This window comes from Pelodiscus sinensis, chromosome 14 (assembly GCF_052426305.1).
Source record: "Pelodiscus sinensis isolate ZL-2025 chromosome 14, ASM5242630v1, whole genome shotgun sequence".
In the NCBI taxonomy this organism is placed as follows: domain Eukaryota; kingdom Metazoa; phylum Chordata; order Testudines; family Trionychidae; genus Pelodiscus; species Pelodiscus sinensis.
The window spans coordinates 12,191,440-12,217,135 of NC_143065.1; the positions used below are offsets into that span (position 1 = coordinate 12,191,440).

Sequence of the window (25,696 nt, forward strand, 5' to 3'; positions counted from 1 at the left end):
CAGATACTTCTTGCACCAATGAGTTGTCATCGAAGACCCTGATCCTGAAAGCTGTTCCAGTGGGGCTCCATGTGGGGCCAAACGTTCACTTATGGGGAGTAGCTTGCAGGGTGGCTGTTTAAATAAGAGGCCACCCCAGGGGCCTGGTTCTTCTCCATGTTTACATTGGTGTGACTCCATTGATTGTAATGGAGTTGCTCCCTGCTTGTACCTGTGCACAGGACAGGAACATCGAGGCACGTGGTCTGTAGGTTTGTATTGTAACAATAATAAATTATTGACCCAGATGTACATCAGATACAGTAGTTGTCACCCATTGCTTAGAAACCCAGCCTCCCCCTCCTGCCCAGGCCAGCTGTGCTGGCTGCCTGTAGAGGGCAGCCTGTGACCTAGCTGGACTCTCCGCTCCCTGGCTCTGGGTTCGCCTGAAGGCTTTTCAAACTTTCGAGCCTCGCCTCCTCCCTTGCGTCATGGAAAAGGCTGGAGTGTGGCAGGGGGACCCAGCTGTGGAGCGGGGCGCAGGACTCCAGGGGTTCGGGGGAGGGCAGAGCAAACAGGGAAAGGGGACCCCGAGGCTGCACAAGGCAACTCCCCCAAAACTTACGGCGGGTCCCCCCAAACAGCAGGCGCAGGAAGGACTAAGCAAGGGGAAACTCCCCCGGCACCAGCCGGCCCAGGGCGTGCGGAGCCGGGAGGAGGAGCCCAGAGACTGGGACTCCCGAAGCGCCCTGCGTAAAGACGGCGGAGGCCGCGACTGGCTCTGAGCCCGGCCGGCAGCTCGGCAAGATGGAGTGAAGGGAGCAGAGCTCTGCGCTGCCGGTCCCCGCGCCTGGAGGAGCGGGTCTGGAAAGGGCACGTGGCTCTTCTGGGTCCCAGCCTGGGAGCTTTCCCCGCAGCCCAGCCTGGAGAGAGCGCCTCCTGCCTGGCTTCCCAGCCCTCTCTCCCAACGGAAGTGCCGCTGTTTTGCTGAATTCTTCAGGCTGCTTTTCCCCCTCCCCGCTCCCTTCCTCGGCCTGCGGACGCGAGAACCTGGGATCGTGCCTCCCTCCCTCCCCTGTGACACCTGGGGACTGGGGAACTTCAACCTGGTTGCCCCCCAAGTCTGCAGGGGGGGATCCAGCGGCTCCCTTCCTCCCCGGCCCGACTCGTTTGCTTTTGCGATCTGGAGACTGGTGCAGCATTTGGGAAGCACTGTGCTGGGTGCAGAAGGGAAGGGGAATGGACGTCGTCTGTTGATGGTTGCATTTGGTTTCTTCTCCAAACGGCTGGATTATTAGTTGTTCGGACTATCTCAGTTTCAGGGCACAGAGAGGAACTGGCTAGGAAATCATCACAACAAAAGAACCCCCTTTGCCAAACAGGATTCGGGCTGAATCGATGGAGGCCACTCTCAAATCTTTCAGCCCTTCTCAAGGGTTTGTCTAACTTTGTGTCGGTGGGTGAGTGGCAAATCCTTCCCTTTTTATTTGGTTAGCACCGTCCATTCTCAGTGGTAAAAGTGATTTAAAAATTTCCTGTCCTGAAAGAACCAGCTACTTCTCGGTTTGTCTCCGTTTTAAACTTCCCATGAACTTTTCACTTTTTCGAAGAAGGTTTTTTATTTAGGCGACTCTTGTTATTGCTGAGTGAATGTGTCACGCCTCTCTATCTTGGATTGCTTTTTGGCTTTTTAGTTTCCTCCAAACCTCCCCTCCCTTTTTTCCCCCTCCCCCCGGAGGTTTGTGGATTTCAAAAAATCAGCCCCGTCAGGAATTGCAAAATATTTGTGCTGAGATCATTTTAAGGTTGTGTTTTTGTTTTGCTTCGCCTTTTTTGTAAGGCCTCTTCAAGCACTGGGCTTCTGAATTGCACCTGATATGTTTTTTGAAAGATGGGTCAAGATTTATCTTTTTTTTTCTTAATCCTTACTAAAAAAGTCTTGCAAAAAAGGGACTTTTGATTTCTTGCATTTTATCAAGATTATTTGGGGGTATTTTTGATTTGTATGGGAAGGTGGACCGCACCAGATGGAGCTGACAACCTTATGGATGTGTGTCCGTCTGACTGAGGCATATATCACCTAATGGAGTGTGCAAAACATGTTTGATTGCCCCAGGAATGCCATTTTTCGCTGATGAATTTAAACTGCAATGTATAGGCCTTGAAGTTAAAAAATCATAGACAAATATATATTTATATTTTTATTACTTCAAGGTGGATTCACCTAAGCTCATTTCCACATCACTGTTGGTTGTTGAAACAGCCGAGGTGGTTTTAGTGGTGCTGGTGGGGAGTTGAGTTACACAGTCCTTCCGGTGCAGCCATGGCCTTGAAAGCCAGAGCACTTTACAACTTCCAGAGCGAAAACAAAGAAGAGATCAGCATCCAGGAGAATGAGGAGCTGGTGATCTTCAGTGAAAACTCCCTGGACGGGTGGCTGCAGGGCCAGAACAGCCGAGGGGAAACCGGCATCTTTCCTGCCTCGTACGTTGAGATTCTCAGGTCCAGGTCTAGCTCCAATTATACGGACCATTCAAACAGTCCTGCCAGCTCCCCTGGGAACGAGCCCTTCCATGTGCCCCCTCCCAACATCACCACCTCCTACCAGGGAAGCTTTGAGGATGATGATGATGATGACTGGGATGATTGGGATGATGGCTGCACAGTGGTGGAAGAGCCGCGGGGCAGCCCTGGCACCAATGGGCACCCAGCCCCTAACCTGCAGTACCCTGCAGCATACCCCCATCAGAACGCTGGCTATCGTCTCAAGCCAGCCTTGGAGAGGCAGGACAGCATCAGTTCCTCGAAGAGGGGCAGTGTGGTGGGACGGAACCTCAACCGCTTCTCCAGTTTTGTCCGCTCTGGGGTGGAAGCCTTTATCCTGGGAGATGTGCCCATGATGTCCAAGATTGCTGAGACCTACAGCATCGAGATGGGCCCCAAGGGCCCCCAGTGGAGGCCCAATCCGCATCCTTTCATTTGCTCTGTGGAGGAGCCCACCAAACAAACAAAATTCAAGGGCATCAAGAGCTACATCTCCTACAAGCTGACCCCCAGCAGCATCAACGCACCGGTCTACAGGCGCTACAAGCACTTTGACTGGCTGTACAACCGCTTGCTGAACAAGTTCACGGTGATCTCCATTCCCCACTTGCCTGAGAAGCAGGCCACTGGGCGCTTTGAGGAGGACTTCATCGAGAAGCGCAAGCGCAGGCTGATCCTGTGGATGGACCATATGACCAGTCACCCTGTGCTGTCCCAATACGAGGGCTTCCAGCACTTCCTCACCTGCCGCGACGACAAGCAGTGGAAGATGGGCAAGCGGCGGGCAGAGAAGGATGAGATGGTGGGGGCCAGCTTCCTTCTGACCTTCCAGATCCCCACCGAACACCAGGACCTGCAGGACGTGGAAGACCGGGTGGACTCCTTCAAGGCCTTCAGCAAGAAGATGGACGACAGCGTCCTGCAGCTCACCAACGTGGCCTCGGAGCTAGTGCGCAAACACCTGGGTGGGTTCCGGAAGGAGTTCCAGAAGTTGGGCAACGCTTTCCAAGCCATCAGCTACTCCTTCCAGATGGACCCGCCCTACAGCTCGGAACCACTCAACAACGCCATCTCGCACACAGGCAGGACGTACGAGACCGTTGGGGAGATGTTCGCTGAGCAGCCCAAGAACGATCTTTTCCTCATGCTGGACACTCTCTCCTTGTACCAGGGGCTGCTCTCCAACTTCCCAGACATCATTCACCTTCAGAAAGGTAAGCCACGCCCAGCGGCAGCAGCTGTCTTGGGTCTCAGGCGCTGTCACGATCAGGCAACAAAGCCTGTCTTGGGAGATCGCTCCTGGGACAGGGAGCACTTGGCTGTTCCATGGGGATGGCCTGCTCCAGAAGGGGAAGCAGGATCCGGCTTCATTCCTTGGGGGGTGATCTGGAGTCACCTCTCAAGACACGAAGTAGGTAACGCTGGCAGCCTCTTATAGAAGTGGCTTGGTGCTTTTGGCTTACATGGTGCTCTACCTTTCAAAGTGCTGTGCACAAATGAACTGAAGCAACCTCCTGTTACTCCTGGGAGGCAACTGTACATCTCAGTTTACAGCTGGGCAACCCTAGAACAATGAAATTAGGGGCCAAGGGCTCGACAGAGATCAGTAATTTTAGGTGCTTCATTTTTCTGGGTGCCAAATTTGGGAAGCTCTGGAGCCTGATTTTCAGAGACCCTGATAGTGTCTACCCCTGGAGACTTCACCTGGAGTTTTGGATGCTCCGTAGTCTGCAAGTTGCTGTAGAGCAGCGGTCACCAACCAGTAGATCAGGATCTACTGGTACATCTTGGAGCTTCTGACAGGTGATCCTGACTAGTTTGGCCAAGAGGCTGTCAAGTGCCTGAATTTCAGCTGCCTCTTAGCTCCACTGCTGTGCACCTCCTGCCCTTTGCCTTGGATCTGCCCCTGCTCCTCCCCCGGGAGCCTCCTGCTTTCTGTGCAGGGCAGGGGGAGGGAAACGGGGGGTTCTGATGTCAGGGTGCCCCCTCTCCCACTCTGTATCCTTTCTCCACAGAGCAGAGAGGGGTCACAACAGGACTTGGGATGGAGTTTGCTGGCTGCTTTAGGGAGTGGGGCAGGGCCAGAGCAGGGGTGAGCCTGCCTTAGCCCCACTGCACCACCACCCAGGAGCCACCAGCAGTGCCCAGCTGGAGCCCACATCCCCAACTCCTACCCCAGTCATGAACCCCCTCCTGCACCTCAAACCCTTGTCCTAGCCCTGAGCACCCCTGTACCCAAATGCCGTCCCAGAGCCTGCACCTAGAACCCCTCCTACATCCAACTGCCTGCCCCCAGAGCAGCTCAGAGCCCCTCTCACACTCCAGATCCCTTAATCCAAGACCAGAGCCTGTACCTCAACCCTTGCCCCAGCCTGATGAAAGTGAGTGAGGATGGGCAAGAGAGGGAGAATGGAGAGAGCGGAGTGGGAAGGAGGCGGGGAAAGGGTATTTATATTTGAGAGAGATCTTGGATTGCACTTAAATTCAGAAAGTGATCTCGTGCTTAAAAAGGTTGGAGACCCCTGCTGTAGAGGCTTGAGTGCAACAGCTGTTATTAGAGGACACTTTATGAAATTTGGGCCTAAGTGACTTCCCCAAGGCCATACAGTGAGTCAGTGGCAGAACTCAAGTGTTTTTGCTCCCTGCCTGGTGTTCAGTCTCTTACAACTTGCTGCCTGTGGAGAGGGTTATTTGAATCTCTGGGACCAGAATATGGGCCAGGATCAGCCTCGTACACGGCCCAGACATGCTGCTTACTGCCCTATATTTCTTGGCATTCCACCATAACATCAGGTCTAATTTTCCTCCTGCCAACTCACACTTAGAAGGGGAAGCCAAGTGCATTTTGGCAGCCCTGTGATTGGTTCCTCGCGGGGGAGCCCAGCCCTGAGAGGAACTTTCGTGAATGAACTTTCGTGAATGTGTTCCTCCTCCTTTCTTATCTCCTTCATTGAAATAATGAGATCTTGGTCAAGTATCCCCCCTCTCGCCAGTATTGGGTGGGAGGGAAATCTAGCGATAGATAAACCCTTGTTTCCCCACACGGACTACTATACTCGGATGTGATGCATTTGTATTGGTGTTGCTGGTTGCAGAGAGCAGTCCACGACTACCCTGGAGGCTCCTGCTCCCTCTACCACTGCAGAGCACGAGGCATTTGCTAAGACGCCAGTATAAGTCATCATCACCTTGTGCTAGTGGCTAGGAACGTGCTTGTTCTGACCCTACGTAGTCATTTGCTTCTAGGGCAGTCCAGGCCTCTGGTAGCTCCTCTCAGAGAGCCTCGGAGCAGCAGAGGGGAAGAGGTCTTGGAAATGCATTGTCCCAAGTCTGCCAGTGCCGAGCCAGGCTGTGCTGTTGGGCAGGAGAATCCTGTTTTATCCCCAGCAGAAGAGAAAGGGTGCCCAAGAACCAGGAGATTGGGAGTGGCAGGGCCAGCCCAAAGTCTTAGCAAGCCGCTTGCCAGAGGCCTGGAGATGCTGGATTCCCGAACACGCTGTTTGTGTCTGTGTTTCACTAGCAGCAGAGCTGTGTGTGTTTGGGAGACTTACTCTAGAAAGCACTGCACTTGGGGAAAGGCAGTCCCCTTTAATCCCAGAAGTCATACTGCCCACCCCAGGCTCCCTCCTCTGCTCATATGTGGCCTGGGGAAAGTGAGACATTTGGGTGTTGTGGGGACATGTGGAGAAACAAGAGTTACTGCATTGTTAAACTCCAGGAGGCCCGGGTCGAGGTGCTGCAGGAACAAAACGCCTGCCCAAGAGAAAGCAGCCGTGTCCTTCACAGAGGGGGAGATTTCCAAAAGCTCAGGCCACCAGCTCCGACTGGAGAAAAATCTACCCATAGACTCTGCCTTCCTTCAGGGATGCCACTCCTCCCTCTCCTCCCCCCCCCCCCCCAATTTGTATTTCCATCCAAGGGGAGGAAGCTAGCAAAAGGATCCAGCTCTGATTTCACTCCAGGGCAAATATTTTGCCAGTGAGAAAGTTCAGGCAGGAAGGCTTGTCTCTTAAGTGCTTTTCTACCATGCTATTGTATGGATCAAGGAAGCCATAGCAGATACAGAAGGGGTGCGGTTCATGGGCGGAATCCGGTTTCTATTACCGTAAAGGTGAGTCACACCTGGCTCACAGATAAATGAGGGAAAAGCTTATGTGTTCATGAGGAAGTGTTCTGCTAATGCTGAGAGCCACCCTTAAACTGAGGTTTAGCTTACACTACAAGGTTAAGTAACAGAGAGGTAGCCGTGTTAGTCTGATCTTGGTAAAACAAAAAAAGCAGTCATGTAGCACTTTAAAGACTAACAAGATGGTTTAGTAGGTGATGAGCTTTTGTGGGGCAGACCCACTTCCTCAGATCATATTCTGAAAGTGAATTGGCATGACCATTATATAACAGAGGGATACAATGAAAAAAGTAAACAAATTACAAACTAACAAATCAGCTACATAGAACAGAAGGTGGGGGCGAGGGGACAAGGAAGAGACAAGGAAGAAGGAAATTCCTTATTGTATGAGTCAATTAAGTGGCTGATCTGGAGTTACTACGAATATCAAAAGGTGGGGAGGCCGTGTTTGTAACTGTAAGGTAATTATCATCTTTATTAAGGCCCACTCACAATGTGTCGAATTTTAGCATAAATAAAAGTTCTGAAGTCTCTCTCTCTAATCTGGTGTTAAAGTCTCTTTGTAGTAAGACGCATGTTGTCAGGTCTTTAAGGGAATGGCCAATTTAATTAAAATGCTGGCTGACAGGTTTCTGAGTGTAGATTTCTGATGTATGATCTGTGAGCGCTGATTCTCTGATGAAGTGACTGACCAGTTTGTCCAATATATATCGCAGAGGGACATTGCTGGCACATGCCCCAAGGAGAAATGTATGCCTCCTTCCTTGTAAGATGTTCTATATTTCTTTCCACTCATTCTTATTACTAAGGACTTTTGTGTGAAAGTAGGCCTAGAATCTAACTGGGTGAGGCTTGGGGCTGTAACCATGACCAGGAGTCATAATCCTCTGTTTGTGACATCATGTTGTTAACTTCCTCCAGAGCCTATTGTTCTGTCACAAACAGAGAACTCTAACTTTGGGTCAGGTGCAGCCGGCCTGGATAGAAGCTCTTAGAAAGGAGAGATCCTGTTTTCATGCAAATAGACTTGGAGCTCAAGAATGAGGGAGAGGAATGATGCAGACAGAGAGCAGAATTCCTTCTCACAGAATTAAAAAACAAAATTGAAACAGCTTTTCCCACGAGCACCAACTACTGACTCAAAGCCTTCTCTAGATTGGAACTGTTGTTGGTGTATCTTGAGCTAGTTCATTTCCAGTACATGGCTGGATTAAGGCATGGGCTAGCCGGGCAGCTGCCCGGGGCGCCAACCTGTGGGGGGCTCCTGATGGCAGCTGTAAGGGGCGCACAGTGCCCCTTATAGCTGCCATCAGGCGCCGCATGCCCGGCTCCTGGATTGCGGGCTGCAGCAGCTCCCAGAGGCCACCCTGCAGCGGCCACAGGGGTCGCGTTAAACCCCGCAGTGCTGGCCAGCAGCTCCCTTCCACCCGCGGCCGCGGGGCCCTGTGCGGCCAGGCTCGGCCGGCCCCAGACTGCGCGCCAGCGGCGGTAGCCGGGCTGGGCATGGCCGGGCACGTGCGCCCTCCCCCACATGCCAGGTGGGGGCGGGGCTGCGCATGCGCCCTCCCCCAACCTGGGGCGCAATTAAACTGTCTGTCCGGGATGCTGGAATGTCTCGGTCTGGCCCTGTTCCAGTAATTGCCAAATCAGTTACTCCACAAAAAGTGTTCCTGGTCGTGACTCCTTTTACAGCTCATTCTGACCTTCGGACCCATTTCTCAGTCTGCATCATTTTCCTTTAATCCTCCCTGAGGCTGAGTGTGAATCAGACATACATTTAGCACCATCATTTGCGTTAATACTTATGTTAGAGCTTGTCTGCATGAGAAAGTTGCAGCAATTGAACTTATGGTGTATTTTAAACCAGTATAGTTAAACGGATGCAAAAGGCTATGCGGATGCTCTCATTTTGGTGTAAACCAGGGTTATTTTAATTTAGCTCCAGTCAATGATTTAAGATAACTCAAAATGAGCCACTTTAATATGAGGGTTCACACAGAGGTTTGTGCTCACTTAAATCAGTTTGAAAATTGATTTCAGTGAAACTATTGCAACTTCTGCACGTGGACAAGGCCTCAGTTAAACTGGTACACTTCTGCATATGAATGAAGCTTTATATAGCTTAAGTACATTGATGATCAATTCAACAGTGCTACATGATTCAACATTCTAAGATAGGCAAAGCTTAAAAGTCAGTAACCAGAATGGGAAAAGTTCTGTCTAGCATCTGAGGATAGAACTAATAAAGTGAAGTTGAAAAAGGACTCTTGTATCTGCCTTTGAAGTAGCTAGTTGACAGTCAGCTCATTTGGGCAGGAGCTGACTTTTTGTTATATGAATGTACAGTCCCTAGCACAATGGGGGCCTGATCAGGAACTCTAGTGATCTAAATAATAAAGTCCCTTGCGAAGCCCATTTTGACTTGCCTTGCATACAGCAATATCCTTTGCTATCATTTTGATCTGAGGAAGTGGGTCTGGCCCACGAAAGCTCATCATCTAATAAACCATCTTGTTAGTCTTTAAAGTGCTACATTGTCCTGCATTTTGCTTCAGCTACCCCAGATTAACACGGCTACATTTCTATCACTACTTTGCTATCATTGCATTTTAAAATCAAGGCTCGGTTGAATTGTTCATGGCTAAGAATGGGTCTGACTTCTGGTTTGCAGTAAGCTATCCCATTGCAAAGTGAGTGTGAAACACTTTACACCACAGGTGGTTGGAAATTTTTAATCATAATGGTTTTTAAAAATTTTTTTATTACAAAGTTGGCCATTTTGGTTGAAATTGACGGTTTAAAAAATGTGTCATTTTGACAAATGTTTTTTAGAAAGAAATGATATGAAGCTTCTCCATGACGTTGAAACTTCTCATTTTGTCCTTTCCCAAATGGATCACTTCAGTTTTTTATTCTGAAAAAAAATTCACCGTTTTTCGTATAAAAAAACAAACATTTTAAAATGTAAATGGTTGAAATTGCATCAAAAGGAAACATTTCAGTCAACTCCAAACTAATTTGGGGTGGAGGCTGATTTTGTTTCACAGGAAATATTTTGTTTGCTGGCTATTTTAGAAAGGGGAAAAAGTTGAAATTGTGGAATTTCCTACAAAACATAAACTCTGGTTCCTATTCTGCTCTGCATTACACTCACTGTGCGCAAGACAGGGGAGAGTTAGGCCTAGAGTTCACTGCAAATTTACTCTTTTTATTCTCTTCCTAAACTTGCTTATATTTTTCACATCCATTTGTGAGTGGGGATTCATTGAACAGGCTGTGCAAAAATGGCTTATTCGTAGCTTGTTCTTTTTGACTAAACATGGTGTTTGGTCACATGGGAATGTTTCTGCTCCCCTGATCAGAACGACTGAAACATCGTCTTACTCAGGAGCACAGCACGTAACTATCAGAGAACGACTAATGTCCCGGTTCCCATGTATTTACAGCAAGAGCACCCGGTCTGCTTACATTCATGCACACAAAATCTCATTCACAGAGCATTTACAAACAGTAACAAAGGCAGAGAAACAAGGCCAAACCATACAGCCCCGGAGCCGCCGTTCTCCTTTCCAGGATCCCTTCCGGGCTCATTGGAAACAAAGGGAGGATTTCCCTATATGTGTCTGAATAGACTAGGACCTTGCAGATAATTTTTGCTCTTGATTGAGAGCAAGTTGGAAATGATCTTTAGGCACCGAACACATCTCAAACTGTGAGGGATCTGGGAGCCAACATGTCACTTGCCCCCTGTGCTGCACGCACCCCGCCTCAGTTTCCCCTCTGGGAGTGCCAGTCCATTCTGGGGGTTCAGCTCATTGGCCATTTCACTATCAAAGGTCAAACACCACTCCCCCCCACCCCAAAACCCCTGGCTGCTCGAGCAGCTGGTTTTAAAGTCACAGTCCCCAACTAATCACAAAATAAAGGTGTGTTTGTCCCAGTTATCAGCCCCTCTGAGGTTAATCATCCGCCTGTCCTCTGGTGCGGAGCTATCAGAGCCCACTCTTCCCCTCAGCAGTCCCTGGTCAACCCAAACAGTCCAGTGTCCGGCCTCCTTCCGTCCAGAGAGTTTCTGATCAGCCACAGTCCTGCCTGGTTCCTGGCTCCTGCCGTTCTTTTCTCCCCAAATGAAAACACTTGGTCTGCTCTTCTTCCTAGCCAGCCCTGACTGCCCCCGCAGCCTTATACTGTGTGTACCCGTCCACTTCAGTTACCTCAGGAATTAGGCTGTGTCACGTGCCCCCGTTGCCACTGCTTTGGGAAGGTGAACCCAAAGATAGTCCAGTGTCATTCCAGGGGGCTGGGTGGGTGAGATGTTCCTAGTAGGGATGTGATAGTGTAGTCGATTAACCAATTAACCGATAAGCAAAAGTGTATAGGTTAATGCTGTAGACTACACACATTTCCTCCCGCCACCAATACATTTTTAGCTGGCTGGCCAGCAGCCCAGCTTAGTCCCGGTTCATGCCAGGTCTGGGACCTACCCCCACTGAGGCTCTGCATCTGAAGTGTATTAGGAACCAGGCAGCCTGGCTCAGTTCCAGCTCGCACCAGGTCCGGGAGCTCAGTCCCACCCTCCTCCCCCCTGGACAGGGGCTCCTGTCACCCCACGCTGCTTTCTCTGTATCAGAGGCAGCAGCATGGGGTGGCAGGCAGCTGGTTCGTGAGGGGAGCTGGTTTTTAAAATGGCTCCCCTCGCAGGCCGGCTCCTGCCTGGAACCCCATGCTGCCGCCTCTTAGAGAGAGACAGCAGAGTGGGGTGACGGGGGCTCCCCAGGAGTGGGGCCAGAGCGCACTGGCTGCCAGCCCCACCCCCGGGGACAATAGAATAGTTGACTAATAAGAATTCATGAGGTTAATCAACTATTCAATTCACCGATATTTAATATCCTTAGTTCCTAGTGGTGGAGGGTCTAGAAGATATTGCAGTCCCAGAGATGCTGGAAAGGGAAGAGACTAATTTTGTTATCTAGTTCATCCTCTTTCTGGTACTGGCTGAGCAGGGACTCTGTCTGGAGGCTGTTTGGAGGCACTGGATGGTGTTGGGCCTCATTTGGGTGACTCTTAGTAAACTTGGTTCTGAGTGTAGTTAGATGCCTTCCCTCCAGGGTTGGGATGAGGCCATGCTTAGGAAAGGGTGGGGAGGTGCTGTGAATCTGGATTAAATTAACCTCTGGTCCCTGGAGAGGTCTGATCTGGCTAGTGCCCCCTTTTTGATTTTTGAAAAACCCTTACGTCCCCTCCTTCCTCCCTCCCCAAATAGCAGCAAAACTTGTTGAGCAAAAGGAAAAAAGGAACTGAACAGGGCAGCAAAACTTGATGCGGGGAGGCTGGGTTGCCTCACGCCCCCCCCCCTGGAATTTCTTCATGCCCCCCCAGGGAGGCACGTCCCCTCATTTGGGAATCTGTGGTCTAGTGCTGTGTCTTCACTGCAGAAACAGGTGTGTCTTTACTTTGAGATCACTGCCTCCAGCTAGCTGTAAAATTGTAGTGGAGAGAAAAGCACAGGGCTGCATGGTAGCTAGGATCAACACTAAATCCTCCACTAGCTCCATTGGGATAGAGGCCACGGAATCTTGTCTCCGTTACTGTTTTATTCAGAGGTAGCGTTCTCCGTATACAAACACCCCGAGTACCGACAGTCCTTTCCGCAGTATAGCTGGGCTCTGCTGGGGGGGCAGCGTGAGGGAAGTGTTCTAACCAGTCATCTGAGGATTTGTGGGGGGATGTGACAAACGTGCCCTACATTCTGTGCCTGTAGCAGGCTGGAAATGCTATGGCAGCCCCAAGTGAATTCCTTGCTCGTTGGGGAGGAATCGGGGAGTTTGGGCAGCTGAGAGGTTGTGAATGTGGAATCTGCACTCTAGCTGGCTATTTCTCCTATGTCCTCAGCAGTGAAATAGTGAACAGTGCTGCCATTTGAATGGCTGTCATTAATCTTCAAACCCTATTGAGATAAATGGGCCCATTCTCACTTCTTGGAGGTATTGCTTCCTGCTCTGTGCAGACTCAGCAGCCTCTGCTGGGCTGGCTGTGTTGGCTATACTCCATTCACGTTTGGAAGGCTTTCTTCACAGCCGTAAGTGCGAGAGAGTCCAAGTGAGGCTTTCAAAGCTGCTTAAGAGATTTGGACACACCTAATTAAAATGAAGGGCAATTGGGCACCCGTCCAGGACCCCGTCTGATGGCATCTTCCATGAGTTAGTTTTCAAACAGGGTCTCAAAAAGTCACATCTGGTCCTCCTAAACAGCAAAATCTTTAATTCCCAGCCGTCCTTACTCTTTGGGTGCTAGAAGTTTGAAATTGTTTTTACAGAGGCAAGTAGAGTATCTGCGGAAGTTACTGAGAGCAATTGCTAGAGCCAAGCATAAGGCACAGGTGCTGTTAAAGCTGCCTTCACACTGCTCTGCCAGTGCATCTGAACCTGGGCCTTCCAGTCCTGCTTTGGGATCTCACAGACTTGGTGTTGACTAAGCAGACTCTGCTGATCTTCTGGCCTCTCCTGCCACGGTCCATGTATTATAACAAGCCACGTGGCGCTTTTGTGGTAATTATTATTTATATGGTGCCATGGGCAGGCATAGGTGAAGTTCCTGGTTTCTGCCTCGAGGATCTTAGTCACATGTGTGTGTTTATGGGAATACACAATAATAAAGGCATTGCAGGTACAACACAGTAGAATACACAACACGCAGGGCTTGAATGTCCTCTGACTTTCACTGGTGTAAATCTGCAGCAACTCCATTGAAATCAATGGCATTGATCTGGTGTAAAATTGGTGCAAGAGGGCATGAGAAAGTGGCGCTAGTTTAACTTAAATAGGTTTTTAAATCTGTTACATTAAACTGATGCAAACTCCTTCCTGTGTGCATGAATCATAGAATCATAGAGCTGGAAGAGACCTTAGGAGGTTATCAAGTCCAGCCCCCTGCCCAAGGCAGGACCAATCCCAACTAAATCAACCCGGCCAGGGCTTTGTCAAGCTGAGACTTAAAAACCTCTAGGGATGGAGATTCCACTACCCTCCCTAGGTAACCCATTCCAGTGCTTCACCACCCTCCTAGTGAATTAGTTTTTCCTAATATCCAACCTAGACCTCTCCCATGATTTGGTTTATGAGTATATTCTATCAGCAGGGCTTGACAAATAATACAATCTACTCGCCCGAAAGAGCCGAGTTCGGGCGATCTGCGCATGCGCAGATCGCTGGACAGTGCGGCTGGTGAACAGGGCTCGCCGCGGTTCAGCGAGCCTTGTATATCAGCTTAGTGTAATAGAGTATGATTGGGAACTGGTTTAGACAGTCCTTGAGAGGCTCACAGAACAGTGGGGTCAAGAGGAAAAGCTTGTTGAGATGTGGACAAACTTCCACTATGGACAATGCTGAATCCACTGTCTTTCCATAGAGGAGATGACCTAATTCTGTGGTTCCCAACCTTTTTTATGTCTGGGACAGGCAAACCAATTCACAAATCTTTGGTGGACTGGCAACATCTTATTTGCATATTTATTATGCAAATAATAAATATGCAAATACAGTGTTGCCTGGTCGCCTAGCCCCAACCCAGCCCTTTGCTCCCAGGTGCCTAATACCCTTTGACTCCCACCCCTACGCCTCATGTCCTTTGACCCTTTAACCTCTGACCCCCTATAGCCCATGCCAATACCCCCGTGACCCCACCATGCCCTCATCCAACACCCTTTGCCCCCTCAACCCCAACAGTCTCCAGAGCGACGCTGCCCCCGAGGGAGTATGGCTGTTACTGCCACACGGCATGCACGCGCCCGTCTCCTTCGCGCCCCCTCCCTCCCCAAGTGTGCCTTGCGCCCCCATGGGTAGGGAGCAGGGAGACCCAGCCAGCTGCCGTCACTGAGGGAGGGAGTCACCTCCTCCTCCACCTCTTCCTGCTGCCCCTGGCAAAAGCGGCCGCGGGAGCAGAGCACAGCGCCCTGGCTGGTCTCCATTACCAAGCGGGGCAGGGGGGATGGAGGTGTTTCCTCCTGCTGCCGCTGGTGGCAAAACGAGCCACGCGGGCAGAGCGCAGACCCTAGCTGGCCACCATGACTGAGGAGGGAGGGAGGTGCTTCCTCCTCCGCCGCCTCCTGCCATGCCTCCGCCACCATGGCTGCTGGAGCTGAGTCACTGTGAACATCCGGCTTGAGTTTCGGCAGCCACCGCAGCCCGGCGGTTGGGAACCGCTGACTTAATCTATATGTGAACCAGGCACTTAGGAGGTGAAAGGCTGATGGAGACATTTGTCCTTCAGAGGAGAATTCAACTTGTTGCTGGAATTACTGGGCGAAGGTCTCTGGCCTGTGCTATGCAGGAGGTCCGGTGAGATGACCCCAGTGGTTCCTTCTGGCTTTAAAACCCTTGGCTCTACGAGCTAGGGTCTGTTCTGTCATTCTGTGGTGGCTGTCCAGGGGGGAGATAAGTGCCCTGTGTCATTTTGCAGTAGGAGAAGGAAGCAGCCAGACTAGCCTTCTCTCCCAACACTCCTGCCACAGATCCAAGGTGCATCACGCTTGCTGTGTGCATATCTCACGCTACTAGAGTGGAACCTTTGCTTTGTCAGGGGCTTTGAGCTGTCTAAGACATTGCATAAAACCATCTTTTCTCTTTCCTTCTGTTAATCTATTGCCTTTGTGAGCAGCTCTGGTCTAGGATAATCTTATGTATCTTGCTTAGTAAGTCTCCAAGCATTTGCCAAAGGCGAGTAAGAATGATTATCCCCTCTTTACACAAAGGGGTGATATTCAGAGGTTAGGTGACTTTCTGAAGATTGCTCAATAGGCCTGTGGCAGAGCTGGAGACAGCAGAGGTCTTTTGATAATTAAGCTTGGGCACTAATTAAGCAGGATCTACTAAAGCCCTGTTTATGATCTGAAAACCATGGGCTGTTTTTCAGCAACAAACTAACACAGGTCAATCTAGCCACGTGGCAGAGCCAGACTGTGTCATACATACCCTGTTGAGCATGTAGACTCCACCGGTCTCCAAAAGCCAGAGCAGAGGGTGCTAGAGTATTGGTGCTTCTTTGAAACATGCAGAGCCTTCAGTGGACCTTCTCCTCTGTTGCCGGGAGCAGTGCTTACTCAGGGATTGCTCCCTGGGCTACCCATGTGCTCTGTGGAATGTTTGGGCCTGGCTGTATGGTGAAGCAACATTCAAGGCCTTGGCTTGATGCAGTTTTTCCAGCTGCCTGTTTTCATTCAGTCCCATGTAGTCAGATGTTTGGGAGACAGGAAAGTACTAAGGATGAAGAGGGAGAGTGTCGTGTGTGTGGCTTGGCAGAGGGAGTGCTGGATTTTTCCAGGACCATAGGAATGTGTAGGCATTAGTAGGTATGAGAGTCTGAAGGGGAAGACCTGGTTCTGCAGTCCAGGGGGAACAGAACCAGGCCCTGATGTCGCTGTGGCTCCCCTGGTGCTCACTGTGAGCATTCGGCTCTTTTGGGACCCTGGGGTGGAAGAGGCGGACATGGGAGAGAGGGAGCATTGGGACACCCTCTGTACAGCTTACTAACCTCCAGGTGTCTCATCTCTCCCCCTCGCAGGAGCCTTCGCCAAGGTGAAAGAGAGCCAGCGGATGAGCGACGAGGGGAAGATGGATCAGGAGGAGGCAGATGGAATTCGGAAGCGCTGCCGCGTGGTTGGCTTTTCCCTCCAGGCGGAGATGAACCACTTCCATGAGCGGCGCATAGCGGACTTCAAGAAAATGATGCAGTCCTACCTGAAACAGCAGATTATCTTCTACCAGAGAGTCAGCCAGCAGCTGGAAAAGACTTTACGCATGTATGACAACCTCTAATACCTTCCAGCTCTGATGTACCTGCTTCCCACTATCCATCTGGACTCATGTGGTTCTCTCCTCAGAGCCTTGCAGCCCTTTCTGTTTGAAATGGATTGAGAAGAAATCGAAACTCATGATGCTAGTGACCAAATTCTATTTGGCTTTTCCCCATTTTCCTGGAACGGATTGCGGAGATGTGCAGGAAATTGTTGTCTGCTGGCTGACCATTCCATTTCTTTCCCTGGTGGATGGAACCCCCAGTCTCCTCCCATCTTCCAGAGTTTACAGGCAGGGCATAGGTACCTTTCACAAAGGAAATGGAACCAGGAAATGGAACTGACTCTGTGTTGCTCACTTTTCTTTGCAATACACTTAAGCTTCTGGAAACGTGTTCCCATAGAATGGGGAGGTGAATACACTACATTCCAAACAGAGTGGATCAAAAATTTGCACACAGAAAGCTTTTCTGATGAGAAAAAAGGCCTTTATTCAAAACCGGAACTTTTTTTTTTAATTGCCATCATTTTCCATTTTTCACAAAAGTTTCTGCAAGATTTTTTAGTAATAATTTTTGACTAGAAATGTGTATGGAAATTGGGATGGAAATCTTGATCAAATGTGTCTCTTTACCAAAAATGTTCCGTAGTGCTCTCAATAAAAGGTTGAATATACAAATATCGCCAGAATTTTTGTAGAAAATGGGCCCATTTCCACCCCCCTGAAATGGAACCAATTGTGACATTTCCTGCATAACTGTTTTTCCAGCTTTTTGACCAGCTCTAGCAACGAGGTCGTTGGCATTGGAATGCTAATGTTCCGACTGACTCCTGGAAATTCCATATGAGCTGTAGTTTGGTTGCCTTCCAGTCATCTTCAACCCTAGGAGTGTAATAACCAACCTGCTCTCAGAATAAGAAAGCAACATAGCAAATGCCCTAGGGAATGATCTTTCTGCCTCCCAAGTGAGGAAGGTTAGGCAGCCATCTCAGGATTTGTCTTCACTACGCAATGAAGCCCTACCTGAAGATGGACACAATACATTGATCTCTGAGCATTTTGATGTAATAAATTAAACTCAGAGTGCTCTCCCGTCAACTCTGGTACTCCACCAGGACGAGAAGAGTAGCCGGAGTTGACGGAAGAGCAGCCCCTGCTGGCCTTACCGCACAGAAGATGCCATGGTAAGTGAAGTCATGTAGATTAGCTCAACGAGATTAGTGCAGATGAATCTCAGTATTGTTTCTGTGTGGCCAAGTCCTGAGAGAGAACAAGGGAATGTTGGGGCAGGACTGTGCTTATGGTCCAAAATAATGCCCCCTCCCCAATCTTCTTGCCACAACTGCCAAGTGCTGACCCTCAGAATCCAGTGGGACTGAGACTTATCTCACGCTGGCTTTACTTTGACATGCCTTCACTGGAGTCACCCTTGGGTTATACCGGGGAAGGCAGAATCAGGCCCACTCTTTCTGTGTTGCTGCACTTGATGTAATTTGGGTCAAGTTTAAAGCACCAAAAACAAAGAATTCTTTTATCGGCCTTGGTAAGAGAGTCTGGGTCAAATTCTGCACCAGACTAAACGTGGAGTGATTGTACTCACTGGGTTTTTACACTGGTGTAACCAAGAGCTGAATTTAGACCTGAGTCCCCTTCATTTTCTGCTCCCGCAGCTCCTGTGAGCCCTTCATCCCCAGCTGGGGTTGCCTTCCCAGCCATTCTGCAAGGATGAAGCTGTCCGGAGTCATACCAGCCATGACACCATTCTCCCTGCCTGTTCCCTCGCTTTCCCCCAGAACTATAGTCTAGGACAGCAGCTCTCAGATTGTGAGTTGGGACCTCAAGTGGGTCACAGGCCCCTTTGAATGGGGTCACCAGGGCTTGCTGGGGCCTGATCCCACTGCCCAGGACTGACGCCAAAGCCCAAGAGCTTTCGCAGGACTCAGCCTGCTGCTGAAGCCCTTGAGCTCCAGTTTTGGCTCCTTTGCCCAGAGCAGTGGGGTTTAGCCTCCCCAACTGGGACCATGGGGCTTGGGCAGGCCCAAGCTTTGCCCCTCCCCCTTCACCCCGCTCAGGGAGTTGTGAAGCAATTTTTGTCGTCAGGAGGGGGTTGTGATGCAAGGAACATTAGGACACATTCATGGGACACATTCATAGGGCTTGACAAACCCTGGCCAGAGCCGCTCGCCAGCCCCGCACTGCGCATGCGCGACGCGCCGGTCAATGGGGCGCTCGGAGTGGCCAGCTGAAATCTACTTGCCATGGGTGAGTAGATTCAGCCGTTTGTCGAGCCCTGGTCATAGGACATCAGCGTGGCTCAACAAATTCCTCTTGACTGTAGGAAACACATCAGTCCCTGGAGGCTCCAGACGCCTTATCTTTCCTTTCCCCAGGGAAACTGTGCAGCTCCTTTCCGGGGAAGCCAGCAGGTGTCCCATTTTCCCCAGCACTGGGCTGCCACACTCCTGCCAGAAGATGAATCCTGCTGGCCTCAGTCTTCCAATAGATCTCATTCCCCACTTAGGAGCAGCACCAGGAACCCTGTTGGATGAGTGCCGGAGCCTGAGGTGCCCAAATTCTGTGGTACCAAGGGCTGTGCGGGGGGCTGGAGCGCTAGGCCTGCATCTCGTCTCACATGCTCCCTTTGTATCAGTACATGCAAACAGCCGTCATAGCTGCACTGGCAGCATCCCTGAAAGGGATGTGAGTAGTTCATGGCTTGGGTTCTCCAGTGCTTGGCCTTGAGATGGTGTGAAGCCTCCATGAGGCCCATTAGTTCTGAGGCTGCTCTTCCTGGGTCCCCTGGGGTTCAGTTGCTGTCCTTGGTTGATGCTGGGGAGCAGAGTCTCCTCAGGCCTCATTTGCAGTGGTGCTGAGTATCGGCAGCTCTCACCGATTTCCACTGGAGGTCCGGCAGCCCACTCTTTGGACAATCAGGCCTTGAGACGCATGCACACGTTGCTGTCGAAACCATCCTCCTGTGTAGCAGAGTACAGTGGTACGAGCGCCTCCTCCCCGTCAGCGGCGTCCCCTCCTAAGGCATGAGGAGCATTGAAACCACTCTCCACGGAGAAGCTGCTAGTGATGCCAGCGTCCGCCTCCCCTCCCCACATTCATGGTGGTAATATGAACCCCACAAAGAAATGCAGAGCAGAGCTGGCCTGGTTTATGTCGCCCTTCTGGAAAGCAGCATGTAGCCATGGCCAAGACAGGGAACACTGGTGGTGCAGTTTAACTCCAAACAATGGAGACTTTTGCAGCTGAACTTCCACTAGCAGCTGTCATAGGTTTCCCCCTCTCCCCGCTCCCCCACACACTTATTACAGTTTTGTTTGACAAGCCTCCTGAGTTTGAAATAAGCAAATAGGCTGGGGTTTTTTTGGGGGGGGAGGAGTGGTCCTTTTGCTGGAGGGACGGAGCTCACCCTTTGCTGGAGGGGCAGGGCTTGGGGACAAACAGAAGGAAAGGAAAACCTCGGATCGGCAAAGAAATGTCCTACAGGTAGGAAGGGGGTAGTTTTTAATGTTCTTATCTAAGCAGCAGGATTCCAGGACGCGGGGGCTGTGAGTACACGTTACGTCCAGGGAGAATCCGTGCACCACTCCAGAGCAGCCTGTGGCTTAGGAGGAGACAGGAGAGAGCAGTTACTTGATGCTGTATTGCAAGGCAGACAGGGCTGGCACGAGGGCCTTGTTTTCACAGGGAAATGTCAAGAATAAATTACAGCAACGAAAGCTAGTTGGGCCTGCTCAGAGTTATTCCCAGGTTAAAAATAGCACGTGGGTCATGTGGCCCAGCAGCGTATTACACAAACAATAATGTCCCTGGGAAGCCAGAGGGGCTGCAACTGCTCCCCATTGGGACTGAGTTCTGCCCGTTCATCTTTTTGTAGCTTCGTGACAGTTAGACTTGATCTATCCACTCGCATTCTCCACAGGGGTTGACACCCTTCCACACAAAGACTCCCGCCCCACCAGCCTAGGACTCCTCCTGGGAGAGGCTGGGACGGGGTTACTGGGTCCCTCCTGGGAGTTGGCACTCCTGCATCATTACATTACAGCTACTGTAGCTCTACGCCGCCTCCTGCCCCGGCTCTGACCGCATTTCCTGCAGGGAGGGCCTGCAGCAGCTGCGATGTTACACCCCGGGATCCAGAAGGCTACCCTTTGCTTTGTTTATTGGCCTCATGCTGTCAATGCCGGAGGAGGGTTAACAAGTTGTTTGCGTCCCAGCTGGCGGCAGTGTTGCGTGAGGTAGTCACTCCTCCGGGTGAGTTTTGTCTTTGCCACATGTTGAAACCAGATGTCCCACAACCACTTCTTCTAGCCCTCTGTTGAATCACGGTCTTTGTCCTCACGGGCACAGGATGGCCAATGGGCCGCTCTTTCCATCCCTTGGATTCGGCGCAGAGGCCGCAGCGGAGCCTGCTACCCCCCAGCACAACACAGACAGTGCAGCCGTGGAAGAGGAGCGTGAAGAGGGGTGGGGCCCGGCACGTCCTGTCCGCTAGGGCCCCGCCTCGCCCATGTTCACGCAGAGGTGGCAGGCAGTTTGGGGGCCCCTGGAGACAGTCCCCCATCTCCTCCCCTCAGCCGGCAGCCCTGTGCCGCTCTCCGCGGGCCCCAGCCCACGGAGCCAAGGGCCGGCTGGGATGGTGCCCCTCCATGGGGGCGCTCAGGGCGTGTGCCTGGTCCCGTGGAGCCTTGCCCTGCCAGAGAAACTCCCTCTGATTCGCTGCCTTCGCCACTGCTCCGCCCCTCCCTAGGGCAGAGCAGCCAATCAGAGCTGCTGGTAAGACGCGGGCAGAGTTCCCTCCCTTGACTTTATTCCCAGGCAGCTCAGGGTGGCGCTGCTCCCTCCCCCATACGTCCTGTGGGCAGGGGGCCAGTCTGTTTCTCCCCACCCCTCCACTGAGCAATGGGTCAGTCTGCTCCATTCCCCCCCCTCTCCTGTGAGCAATGGGTCAGTCCGGTTCTCCCCCACCCTGCCCTGCAACGCTCTGCCTGGGCTGCAAAGGCAGGCAGGGGGTGTGAAGAAGGTTTTAGGAGCAGCTGCCCCACTGGAGAGGTGTGGGGGTGAAGAGTCCCTGGGGCTGCAGGGGGAGCAGAGGTGTGGGGGATGAGAGGCACAGGTGAGGCTGTGGGTCAGAACAGATGTGTGTTGGGGAGGGGGGCGAGCAGGGGGCCAGGCAGTTGTGCTGTCACTTTCACTTTGGTAGAAAGCAGTAGCAATCCCAAGGTCACCCCCCCCAACTGAGCGGCCCCCAGCAGACAGAGCTTGCTAGCCCCTCTTTGTTGGGTCTCTCTGCCGAATGGCTGACTCGGGTGTAAGTCCTGGTGGAGAAGCAGAACACCCTGGCTACGTCTACACTGGCACCTTTTTCCAGAAATGCTTAAAATGGAACAGTTTTTCCATTATAAGTATTTCCGGAAAAAGAGCGTCTACATTGGCAGGATGCTTTTCCAGAAAAGCCCTTTTTCCGGAAAAGCATCCGTGGCCACTATAGACGTGGTTTTCCGGAAAAAAGCCCCAATCGTCATTTTCGCGATCGGGGCTTTTTTGCGGAAAAGGCTACTGTGCTGTCTACACTGGCCCTTTTCCGGAACAGTTTTCCAGAAAAAGGACTTTTGCCCGAGCAGGAGCAGCGTAGTTTTTCCGGAAAAGCAGCTGATTTCTTACAGTAGATCGTCAGTGCTTTTCCGGAAATTCAAGGGGCCAGTGTAGACAGCTCGCAGCTTATTCCAGAAAAGTGGCTGCTTTTCCAGAATAAGTGGCCCAGTGTAGACACAGACTGATGGTACATCTAGACACCATGGCTCCATCGTTGGAGCCATGTAGATTAGTTTACTCGACAAAGGGAAATGAAGCGGTGATTTAAATAATCGCTGCTTCATTTGAATCAAAATGGCCGCCGCGCTGTGCTGATCAGCTGTTTGTCGGCACAGCGCGGCAGTCTAGACAGGGATCTGCCGACCCCAGAACCCTTCGTCGGCAGATCCTGTAAACCTCGTTTCATGAGGCATAATGGATCTGCTGACAAAGGGTTCTGGGGCCGGCAGATCCCTGTCTAGACTACCGCGCTGTGCCGACAAACAGCTGATCAGCACAACGCGGTGGCCATTTTGATTTAAATGAAGCGGCGATTATTTAAACCGCCGCTTCATTTCCCTTTGTTGTCCTGCCTCATCTACATGGCTCTGTCGATGGAGCCATGTAGTCTAGACACACCCCGTTAGTCCCTCCTGGCCTTTGTAAGATGTCCATCACCCTGCATGCCGCTGCCCCACCGCTTGCACATGCGGACGGAGATACCTGCATTGTGCTGTCTCTCTGCACCGCTGCCGGATGTCTTTTGTGTCTCCCCACGCGTGACCTGAGTCAATTCCCAGGAGACTTTCCACTGACTCTAGTGTGACTTGGCTCTGGTCCATGGAAATCTGGAGAAGTTGCCAGTGCCACGTGTGTTTCTGAGATTAATTTGTGTAGCCCTGATCCTGACACAGGGAATTTTCAGCTCGTTGGCTTGTCTTACACAGCTGTGTCTTAAGATCCGGGGTTTTACACAGAGACCACACAGTGGGGGGTTGTGATCACAAATTCTTGGCAATTCCTGATTCTGAAATAGCCTTTCTGGGAAAGGCTCCTCTGGTTTAGATTTGCTGTCTCTTCCGGAGGATGGAAGGGTGTATGTGTGGGCAGAATAAGCTCCACCTCTCTGTAGCAACTGTGGGAAAAAACTCTCGGTGGGAACTGGGGCCTAGTAAAGCCCTGGGAAATAAGACTTTGCCTGTGAATCTCTCCCAGTCCCTGCTGACTGCTTGTAGCCTCCCCCTCGACAGGGACACACACACTCTCCCAGGTGACTTGGGCTGAAATGTGCAAGGGTGGGGGCCTAAAATTAGGCTCCTGAATCCAGATTCAGGCTCTGGGTTTCCAGAGATGCAGAACACCCACTATTATTTTTGGAGGTAGATTGCGGAGAAGAACTTGGCCCTTTGTTCTAGGCACTGTATAAAGAAATAACAAAGACAGCTCCTGCACGAGAGGGGATTCAGGATTTAGACTGTACGCAACAGGGGACTAAGTAGACAAAGGGGAAGGAACCCGGGGACAGTGAAACCAGGTGTGATGGCATCTGTGGCCTTAGGGACCACGGGAGTTCGCCGGCATCACCAACACCAGCTGCGAGTGATTTGTGGGCAACTTAGCAAAGGTTAGCAGGATGGGCTGTCCAAAAGCAGGATGGGGTTAATGGGCTGCTGGGGGCCCAATCAGCCCTGCCCTGCAACACCTGCAGCTGGTGGCAGGCTCAGAGGGAGGAGCTAAAAAGAGAGAGCCTGCTCAGCTGCTGGGGGCTGGGAGGAAGAGAAGGGATGTGAGGTGTTTGTGGCCCCTGGAAAGAAGGGAACAGTTTCGCACCTGAGCTCTCTGGCTAGATCCCTTCAAGCCAGGAGGTGTTGGAGGCCATGCCGGGAGGTGTGCAGGGACTCTTGGGCACAGTCATTTAAAGGAAGGGATTTCGAAGAGATATCGGGGCAGTTTTGAAGCCAATGACAGTTGCAGGCGTTTACCTCTTTACTGTTCAGTCTGTGGCACACCCCAGATCTGAGGCCACGTTTGATCACTCTCTGTGCCTCTGTTTCTCCTGGAGCTGTCGCAAGAGAAGATGTGCACAGGGGGAGCCCTGGGCAAGGGAAGGCTGTGCTGGCTTGCAAAGTCTGGCTCTGCCTTACTGCCTCGTGAGTCTGGCTAGAACTTCCTTTGTTCAGTGCCAGGGTCTCACTGGGTTTCAGCACAACTCCCTGGCCTGTGCACAGTGGTAAAGGCTAAAGCCAGCTCCCATCTGCGGTAGCTAGACCCACCCCAGGTAAAAACCGTCTCCCCTAGCTGCTCCAGGAATCTGGCCGGCTCTGCCAGTAGCAGCCACAAAAAGGAAACAGGAGGCCAAGGCAGAGTGAACCTGTCTGCGGCCTGGCTGTGGGGGAGGCCTGTGTGGCTCCTCCTAGCCCTGCATGTGGGCAATTCAACAGATCGATTCAATGCCAAACAACCCGCTTTCTGCTTCTCTTCCCCCCTCAAAGCTTGCTGCGAGGGACATGCTGCCTTGGGGGTGGGAGAGGACATCAGGGAGGGGATCTGGGAAGTGCAGAGAGACCATCTAGCGATCTCCAGTAAATCCAGGCTGCAAAATCTGCTGCACCCTTCCTGTTGCATCTTTGTAGCACCCTTACCTGCTCCACCCGGAAGCTCATCTACCTCCATAGTCATGGGACTAGGAATGCCCCTGGGGTGGGTGGGCAGGGATAGACACTTATTACATTTCAATGTGGCTAAAGCCAACACAGTGCACAATGGCTGTTGCTGTTCAAGATCAGTAATTCCAGATCGGATTCCCAAGAGCTCAGATGGTTCACACTCTCCAGCCTAACCTGTGCCACGCCCGGCTGTTTTAGCCAAGGCATCCTGAATGGGACAGGAGTGAGTACATGCAACACCCACTCTGGCAGACTAGCAGGCCCTCGGGTGGGGGAAAGGAGGAATGAGACACAGTGAGATGGCAGGTCTTTTGGGGGCTGGTGAAAATAAAGGCTCCTGAGTCTGCTCTGTAAGGTTAGATGGGAATTAACATGGCAAAATTCCATTCAGTAATCCGCAGAGAGAGCGAAACTCACCTGCTGTGAGATCCTGACAAGGTCATTGCACCTATCTACTTTTCTGGCCCTCATCACTGCGCTGAGTCCCTGACATGTCTTTGTGCTCACATCCCTCCTGTGGCCCAGACAGGTGGGAAACTGAGTCACAGAGCAGCTGGGGACTTGCCCAAAGTCATGATGGAAGTCTTTAGAGAATGCCATATCCTTAGGCGAATTTTGCCTTTGTCCCCGGGGCACATAACACCCTCGCTACGCCTCTGCCATGCAGGGCCTGGAGTGAAGGTGGGGGATCAAGCACCCACCAGCAAAATGAGAAGTCAGTGTGAGTTCAGTTTCAATTTCGGCAGCTTCTCTAGCTTCCAGGCTGCCCAAGAACCATCTCTCCAAGCAGCCCTGGCTTTTTGCCTGCCCTTCCCTTCATGGGATATAACATGTTACAGGGGCCTGATCCAAAGCCCACTGAAGTCCCTGGAAAGATTCCCATGGACCTCCAGGCGCCTTGTGATAGAGCCCAACAGGTGCTCTGGCTCAGAGTTTCCTCATGCATCACCTGGCCTTCCTTCACTGAGTAGGTGAGATGTGCCCAAGAGGCACAGTAACCAGCA

The 25,696-nt window shown here is 51.5% G+C and overlaps 1 protein-coding gene across 1 annotated transcript; it reads left to right on the forward strand.

The window, feature by feature from the left end:
* The first annotated feature begins 459 nt into the window (after window positions 1-459).
* On the forward strand, window positions 460-17,118 carry SNX33 (sorting nexin 33). Its single transcript, XM_025186226.3, has 2 exons — window positions 460-3,737; window positions 16,208-17,118. The coding sequence occupies exons 1-2, from the start codon at window positions 2,303-2,305 to the stop codon at window positions 16,459-16,461; spliced, it is 1,689 nt and encodes a 562-aa protein (XP_025042011.2). The 5' UTR covers window positions 460-2,302; the 3' UTR covers window positions 16,462-17,118.
* The last annotated feature ends 8,578 nt before the right edge of the window (window positions 17,119-25,696 follow it).